Source organism: Saccostrea echinata, unplaced genomic scaffold (assembly GCF_033153115.1).
Source record: "Saccostrea echinata isolate AGI-Se365-2 ecotype Australia unplaced genomic scaffold, CSIRO_AGI_Sech_v1 ptg000011l, whole genome shotgun sequence".
Classification (NCBI taxonomy): domain Eukaryota; kingdom Metazoa; phylum Mollusca; class Bivalvia; order Ostreida; family Ostreidae; genus Saccostrea; species Saccostrea echinata.
Window position 1 is genome coordinate 2,620,524 of NW_026889760.1, and position 9,470 is coordinate 2,629,993.

The 9,470-nt window shown below is 33.6% G+C and overlaps 1 protein-coding gene across 1 annotated transcript; it reads left to right on the top strand.

Moving 5' to 3' along the window:
• The first annotated feature begins 7,401 nt into the window (after positions 1 to 7,401).
• On the top strand, positions 7,402 to 9,175 carry LOC133184860 (E3 ubiquitin-protein ligase TRIM36-like). Its single transcript, XM_061319933.1, has 2 exons — positions 7,402 to 8,215; positions 8,388 to 9,175. The coding sequence occupies exons 1-2, from the start codon at positions 7,402 to 7,404 to the stop codon at positions 9,173 to 9,175; spliced, it is 1,602 nt and encodes a 533-aa protein (XP_061175917.1).
• The last annotated feature ends 295 nt before the right edge of the window (positions 9,176 to 9,470 follow it).

Genomic DNA, 9,470 nt, shown 5'->3' on the forward strand with positions numbered 1-9,470 from the left:
TGTATTATTAAAGGGTATCGCCCAGTTTCCCCATATACCATACAATTTGGAGTGCTGGATTTAACATGTAAAACAAATTTCAGAAATTTTAAGTGTACCTTTTCTAAAATACCTGTATTTTCATAGCCCCATACTTCACACCCGTACATCAAAATTGGGCTTATAACTCTGTCTTAGAATGTTTAAAAGGCGTGAAGAGTATAAATTAATTGATCATTGAATGGATGTCCGATAGAATTAGTCTGTAATTAATATTGTAAAGGGCTTAATTTCAGAATAAATGTGTAAATTACTTGATTATCTCGGGTTGTACATAATCCTGAATTTTATATTCATTTTCGGGAAATTAGTTAATTACCTAGGAAAATTGTCTATGAAAATATTTGTTTACATTTTATCAAAGATTATAATCATATCTCTTATTAGGCAGATACATGTAATTCATTACACGTATTGAAATCTGAACAGTATACCGTTGCCTCTAGTAAGACGACTGGTTCATCAGATGGAGCTACTATAAATACACACGTTTCATTTGTTAAAATTATACTTTTCTACATTTAAATCAATTATTTATTTCAAACATTGACAAATATCAAATGAAATTCCTTATTGTACACCTACAAAAGTCTTTATACAATTTTACTTCCAATATAAGTATACCCACGCTTAACCTTTCATGATGCATATTTAAAAACAGATTTTATTTATTTTGTCAAATATTCGAATATATTCGAATACTTGAATATTCGAATATGAATTATTGACTAAATTGACATCCCTAGTATCTAGCAGATAATCTAAGTGCATGGTTATGATGTGCAAGGGTGCTTCTTCCAAAATTGTGAATTTCATGATCCCTGGATCAGGGACTTTAGTGCAAAGACAGGGCTCTATAATGATTATATAGTGAAAATATATTAATTCTTTGAAAAATCTTCTTCTTTGTTCCTTGGTTTTAAGCAAACAAACTTAGTGCATAGTTATGTTGAGCAAGGATGCCTCTTCCAAATTTGTTAATTTCATGGCCCCTTGGTCAGGGGTTAAGGTGGGCCTATGCTTAATCTACGGTGAAAATGCCTTATTATACCCCACGCAACAATTTTTTTTTTTGCCCTAAGAGTTTTGCCTTTTATTGAAGAAACTTTCCAGCTAGGTAAGAAGGAAATCCACTGGAATCAGCTTTTGTAATGAAATTTTATGTGAAATATTTTATGACCTTAAAAGACCCCTATTGATTTTGAGATCAAAATATTAATGATTTAACATACACACACACACACAAAATCTTGGATAGCTCTCACTCTCTCAAATTGGTGCTTTGCCTTAAATAATTTCATAAGTACAGTACATAAACAAATTCATATGACTACATCATAATTTGGTTTCCATCAATTATTTAAATGCGTAAATTGGCATGTGTTGGATGTGGACTTACACTCATTAACAAATCAAAATCACTGAGGAATTTAAATAACAGTTTGTCAGCATAACTCTTGCACTGAATTTCCTGAAACTTTCTAGGTATTTCAGACAAAATGTATAGATTTGTATATTACCAAGAAATTTTGATTCCATTATTTATCTAGAAACTTCAGCCCAATTAAATTTGTAACATACAAAGATTTGAATGTCCATATATGCAAGAAGTTTTGATGTGATGATTTTTTGCAAGTAATGCTCCTTTTTGAATTATACTGGGTATTTAAAATGCACTGTGTCATTCATTATGTATTGCATTGTCGAGTTTTGGGGGAGCGTGGGATATGTGAGCTTGCTCACTTTTTCTTTCATTTGAAGAAAATCTTCTTCTCTGCTCCTGGGCATCTAGGAGGCAAACGGAGTACAAAGTTGTAATAAGCAAGGGTGTTTTTACCAGATTTTTGAAATTTGGACCAATTGATCAGGGGTTCTGGTGCTGGACAGGCCTCTATTAATTTGTAGTCTACTGAAAGAAGTTATTACCCCCTTTGCTATTCACCCCAAGATATTTAATCACTTTAAGTAATGCATTTGAAAGGTCAGTTGAATAGGAGAGTCATACAAGAAATTTTCTTTAATATCTAATACAAGAAGTACTTTCTTAATCTTTAGCTCACCTGAGCTGAAAACTCAAGTGAGCTTTTCTGATCACCTGTTGTCCGTCGTCTGTCCTTCTGTAAACTTTTCACATTTTCAACTTCATCTAAAGAACCACTGGGCCAATTTTAACCAAAATTAATACAAAGCATCCTTGGGTAAAGAGGAGTTCAAATTGTTAAAATAAAGGGCCAAGCCCTCTTCCAAGGGGAGATAATCAAGAAAAGACAAAAATAGGGTGGGGTCATTAAAAAATCTTCTTAAGAACCACTGGGCCAGAAAAGCTGAAACTAATGTGGAAGCATTCTGGGGTAGTGTAGATTACTATAATTTTTTCAAATCATAACCTCCGGGGGTAGGGCAGGGCCACAATAGGGGATCCAAGCTTTACATCTAAATATATAGGAAAAATCTTCTCAAGAACCACTTAGCCAGAAAAGCTGAAACTTATGTTGAAGCATCCTGAAGTAGTGAAAATTCTAAATATTTAAAATCATAACCCCCGGGATTAGGGTGGGGCCACAATAGGGAATTTAAGTTTTACATTGAAATATATAGGAAAAGTCTTCTTCTCAAGAACCACTGGGCCATAAAAGCTGAAACTTATGTGGAAGCATCCTTGGGTAGTGTAGATTCTAACATGACCCCCGGGGGTAGGGTGGGGCTACAATACGGAATCCAATTTTTACACGCGCATTTAGATATATAGGAAATCTTTAAATATCTTCTTCTCAAGAACCACTGGACCAGAAAAGCTGAAATGCATGTGGAAGCATCCTGGGGGTAGTGTAGATTCTAAATTGTACAAATCATGACCCCTGGGGGTAGGGTGGGACCACATTAGGGAATTTTAGTTTTACATTAAAATAAATAGGAAACATCTTTAAAAATCTTTTCAAGAACCACTGGGCCAGAAAAGCTGAAACTGAAGTGGAAGCATCCTGGGGTAGTGTAGATTCTAAATTAATCAAATCATGGCCCCTGGGGGAAGGGCCGGGCCACAATAGGTATTACAAGGGGGAAATCAGGTAAAGAACAAAAGGGCCAAAGTTACTCAGATGAGTGTGGTGGCCCATAGGCCTCTTGTTAATGGTCAGTTAGAGTTGTGAATAATAGATAAATAAAATACAAAAATATCTTTTCTTTGTACATTCAAAAGCAAGATTGGCTAATGTGAGAGGGAATGAGATTGGTTTTCCAATAGTGCTAGTGCATTATTGTTTTAATTAGTCAGAATGGTGATAGAGACAAATGAGGGCAAGTAAAGGCAAGAAAATAGCTCTACAGTCAGACTGTTACCGAGTGCTAGACTAATTATTTTGTTGATCACTGATCATCCTATTTTTCTTGCTTTTGAGCAACATAGCTTGATCTATCGGTGATCCTTTACAATGTTGTATATTACTCAGGTGATCGTTAAGGCCCTTGGGCCTCTTGTTTTTTTTTTTTTTATAATTGTGTATGATTTTAAAATACCTGAAAGGAATATCTGATTCAGTTTTAACAATAAACTACAATAACAATAAACTACAATTTAAGCACTTTTTAGCTCTTCAGCTTTTCTGATCACATTTTGTCTGTAGTCCGTCTGTCCGTCTGTAAACTTTTCACATTTTCGACTTCTTCTCCAGAACCACTGGGCCAATTTCAACCAAACTTGCCACAAAGTATCCTTGGGTAAAGGGGATTCAAGTTTGTTCAAATGAAGGGCCACGCTTTCTTCCAAGGGGAGATAATTAAGAATTCGTGAAAAATTAATGGCATCATTAAAAAATCTTCTTCTCAAGAACCACTGTGCTTGGAAATATGAAACTTATATGGAAGCATCCTCAGGTAGTGTAGATTCAAGTTTGTTCAAATCATGACCCCCAGGGGTCGGGTGGGGCCACAATGCGCGATCAAAGTTTTACATAGGAAATATATAGGAAAAATCTTTAAAAATCTTCTTCTCAAGAAGAGCAAAGCCATGATTGGTCATATTTATATGGTAGCATCCTCAGATAGTGTAGATTCAAGTTTGTTCAAATCATGACCCCCGGGGGTCGGGTGGGGCCACAATGGGCGATCAAAGTTTTACATAGGAATATTTTGGAAAAATCTTCAAAAGTCTTCTTCTCAAGAACAGCAAAGCCATGAATGGTCATATTTATATGGTAGCACCTTCAGATAGTGTAGATTCAAGTTTGTTCAAATCATGACCCCCGGGGGTTGGGTGGGGCCACAATGGGCGATCATAGTTTTACATAGGAATATATAGGAAAAATCTTTAAAAATCTTCTTCTCAAGAAGAGCAAAGCCATGATTGGTCATATTTACATGGAAGCATCCTCAGACAGTGTACATTCAAATTTGTTCAACTCATGACCCCCGGGGGTCGGGTGGGGCCACAATGTGCGATCAAAGTTTTACATAGGAAATATATAGGAAAAATCTTTAAAAATCTTCTTCTCAAGAAGAGCAAAGCCATGATTGGTCATATTTATATGGTAGCACCCTCAGATAGTGTAGATTCAAGTTTGTTCAAATCATAACCCCCGGGGGTAGGGTGGGGCCACAATGGGCGATCAAAGTTTTACATGGGAATATATAGGAAAAATCTTTAAAAATCTTCTTCTCAAGAACAGCAAAGCCTTGATTGGTCATATTTACATGGAAGCATCCTCAGATAGTGTGTATTCAAATTTGTTCAAATCATGACCCCCGGGGTCGGGTGGGGCCACAATGGGCGATCAAAGTTTTACATAGGAACACATAGTAAAAATCTTTTTTTTTTTTAATCTTTTTTTTTAAAAAAAAAAAAAAAAAAAAAACTATTTCTTAAGAACAGCAAAGCCATGATTGGTCATATTTATATGGAAGCATTCTTAGATGGTGTACATTCAAGTTTGTTCAAACATGACCCCTGGGGGTCGGGTGGGGCCACAATGGGTGATCAAAGTTTTACATAGGAATACATAGGTTAAATCTTTAAAAATTTTCTACTCAAGAACAGCAAAGCCATGATTGGTCATATTTAAATGGAAGCATCCTCAGATAATGTAGATTCAAATTTGTTCAATTCATGACCTCCCCCCCCCCCCCCCCCCCTTCCCCGAACCACTTTTATATTTAAACTTTTCAACCTTTCAAGACTGAAGTGATTTCTGCTTTTCCATAGCCATAGTGCTCAGGTGAGCGATGTGGCCCCTGGGCCTCTTGTAATAATTACATTAAAGTGGATTAGATAATATGGATTGATCATTCTATAGATAAATAAAAAATGAAAGTAATAACAGACCATAAAATAAGGCAAACAGATCCAAAACAAATACAAGTCTGACAGTAAAAGTTTGCCTGAGAATTCTGCATTAGTTAAAGATTGAATTGAAGTACTGGTTAATGAAAGGTACAATTAAAATTTATCTAAACAGTAATGATCAATAAGAGTACAGATTTTAAAATTATAATCAAATACATCATCTTTGCTTTCTGTCTTCAAATTAAATTAATTTTCCTATCTTGTTTTGTTTTCTAGCAGTCACTTAATTTAAAATACCCGTAACATTTACACATTTTACTGACATAAATTTACTCCAAACCATTAACTTAGTTGCCTTAATTGTGGGAAAAAGAAGACTGCTTTGTGCATGCAGGTCTTGAATTTGTAGAGGTGTGTTAATTGGCATTTTTTCAGTGAGAATGCAATTATATATATTGGCACACATTTCCAATTCAACTTGCAATATTTTAAAACTACATGTATATTAATACTTTTAATTCAAATCTATTTTTTTTGTTTTCTCATGTAAAATAATGTCCAAAATTTAAATACACTGGATGTAAATGATCACCCTAATTAAGTTTATGAATCTCTAATTGTAAAGTCATACTCTTCATTTAAATATATATATATATATATATACATGTATATAAACAGATGCTTGCTGGTATTCAGTCAAACATTTCATGAATATGTTAGGTCACAGCTATATCAAATTATCAGTACAGATATATCAAATTTTTACTTGTGAAATTTAATCTACTCTACAACCAAGGTAAATAGCCTAAAAATAGGTAAATAGTAAATAACTCACTTATGATTCAAAGTCTACTGTTGTGTCACATGCAGATGTGTCAATTATGAATACTAGTTCAGTCTTCAAATCAACTCAGTTTGATGGATAAATATCTAGTCAAGGAGAGGTTTTGAACCCTTTTCTTGTCAAAACGGCTACCATTCAGTTGTTGGTATGTCCTTACAGTAATTTTTTGTGGATACATTTAATATCATATATATATATTTAAGAAATAAGGTATCATTTTAAAACATCTATCAGGATATAAATACGGGTTGGTCACAAGATCAAATTCCACAAAGCCCGAAGGGCTTTATGGTAAATTTGATCTCGTACCAACCCGTATTTATATCAGATAGATGTTTCAAAATGATACCTTATTACTTATATTTACATTTAAGACTTATTCATATTTCATATTTGCCTGATTATAATCTTTAACGTCTAAAATGTTTTATTTTTCAAACTCAACGGCACATGTTTAATCCATTGATTGCGTGTCGACCCTTTATGACGCCACTGAGAAATTACGTCGAACGTTTATGACGTGAGAAACCCGTGTTTATACGGATATAGATACACATTGCGTTCAATAGTGTTATATAAAACAAAACATTTGCAAATATATATATATATATATATATATATATATATATATATATATATTTAAGAAATAAGGTATCATTTTGAAACATCTATATACGGGTTGGTCACGAGATCAAATTCCATGAAGCCCATACCAACCTGTATTTATATCCCAATAGATGTTTCAAAATGATACCTTATTACTTATATTTACATTTGTGACTTATTCATATTATATATTAGCCTAATTATTACCTTTAACGCATGAAATGTTTTATTTTTTCAAACTCAACGGCACAAGTTTGATCTATTGATTGCGCGTCGACCCTTTATGACGTCACTGAGAAATTAAGTCGAACGTTTATGAAGCAAGGAACCAGTGTTTATACAGATATAGATACAGGTTGCTTTAAATGGTGTTATATAAAAGAATTAAAACATTCGTAAATGTATATATATATATATATATATATATATATATATATATATATATATATATATATATATATATATATATATATATATATATGTATATATATAATATATGAAGATGAACTTTAAAAATGATTAAACAATGTTTTCAAATGACAGTGCACAGCACTTACATGAAGGGCTGTTGTGCTCTACCCACATGTTTTATCTGTACCGAAAACCTTTTACATTTCAGATAGCAATATCCAAAATGAATACACCTGGTAAAGCCCAGCACTTTCTAGAGTGTGGAATTAGAGACTGTGAAAGGAACTGCCAATATTATTGCAACCCTTGCCACCTGGAATTGTGTGAACAATGCAGAAATGAACATCTGAAGAGTCCAGAAAATGGGAACCATGAGTTGGTCCTTTATCAACAACGTAAGCAACAACTTCCATTGGAAAAATGCAAAATTCACACAAATAAAGATATTGACTTACTCTGTGAAGAATGCCAAGTTCCATTATGTTCCAAGTGCACAACACTAGGGGATCACAGGGGACACATGTTTCTTGATCTTGAGGCTATTTATGCAGGAAAATTTGCACAATGTACAGAAGAAATCTCCAAAATTCAAGAATATTTTCTTCCTACAGTACAAGAATTAAAGAAAGAAATAATAAAAGATGCCGTAGAAATCATGAAGGTCATAGACAAAATAAGGACCTCTATGAAATCTGATGCGTCTGAGTCCCTTAAAAGTCTGGTGGATGAAGTGCAATCAGAGAACATGAAGCAGCTAGACCAAATAGAAAACTCCTTGAAAAAAGATTTAAAATCCCAAGAAATGACATTCAATGATTACATCATTTATCTTGAAGACCTTGTCAAAAAGTTCAATGGCCACCTGTCATCTACAAAATCACAGAAATTAATTTCCTTAACTTCTGAAAGGATGAAAACCCAACCCATACCAGAAACAACAAAACCAGTCACACCAGTATTTATTAGAGAGCAATGTAGCAAAAATGAAGTCATAAAATTACTTGGCAGAATAAATGTTCCCTTGGTTAAAAGAGAAGGTAGAAGAATAAAAAAATGAATTCTTCAACAATAAAGGAAACTGTATTACAACAGACAAAACAAAATAAAAAGAAACCTGATCTGAAAAAAAAATTGATTACATTTTCCTATCCATTAAAGTTCAGAGAGTTCGAAGTACCTGTTTTTAATGCAGAATAATTATTTCACTAGATGATCAGTCAGGCAGACTCTGGGTCAGTGACAAAGTTGGTAACCTAGTACAAACAGATCGACGGGGGAATGAAATTCTGAGGATAAAAGCCAGTAGTTATGGTTATGGTTTTCACACAGTCACACAGGAAGGGGATCTGATATTCACTGAAGGACACAAGAAAGTCATCAGTAGGATAACACTGGATAACAAAATCACTGAATTCATTAAAACAGGAGACTGGGAACCAATCTGCATACACTCCTCTCGCACTAATGGGGACTTACTGGTGGGGATGAAGAAGGATGATAAAGAGGGTAAAGTCACCAGGTACAACAAGTCAGGGAAAGAACTACAGAACTTACACTGTCAGAGAGATAAAACGAGGCTGAGACCATATAATTGTAAAAATTATCCAATCTACATTACAGAAAACATTAATGGAGATATCTGTACATCTGAAATCAATAGTAGTAAGTCTACCGGTAAAAGAAGTGTAGTAGTCGTGGTGAATAAATCAGGAGAACACAGATTCTCTTACAAAGGTGAGGGGATGCGATTTATAGAGTACGAATTTGAAGAAATATGTACTGATGCCCTCGGTCACATACTGGTGAGTTGTATGGACAATGTTCTCGTCCTGAATCAGGATGGTCAGTTTTTATCTCAACTGTTCCATCCACGGCTATTTTCTAATGCCCTGATTAAAAGTTTATGTGTGGATGATGAGAGTAATCTTTATGTGGGAAAATCTGAATTCAGCACAGTGACAGTGTATGAATATCTTGAGTCTTCCTCTAAAAATTAACATACTGCAGATCTCTGCCGATATCAAATTACCAATAATAAAAACTCCAATATGTAGTCTAGCTGCTTATTATTACTTTCTGTTTGATAAAAATCATACAGAAAATATTAAATAGAATTAAATATTAAATAAAATTGCATGAAATATATATTATTCATAAGTAATACATTTATATGTATTTCAACTAACATTAATAATATTATAATTTAAAGAACAATAGATTTTTTTCCAAATAAAGAATATTCAAGAAATAATTTATAATTCAAAAATTACTTGGTATTCAGTTATTTACATT

What these genes read in the sequence shown, in the direction of transcription:
- LOC133184860 (XM_061319933.1), top strand. Translation starts at nt 7,402, where the DNA reads ATGAATACACCTGGTAAAGCCCAGCACTTTCTAGAGTGTGGAATTAGA. An exon ending in TCCCTTGGTTAAAAGAGAAG is followed by an intron (nt 8,216 to 8,387) that starts GTAGAAGAATAA and finishes TTATTTCACTAG; the next exon opens with ATGATCAGTCAGGCAGACTC.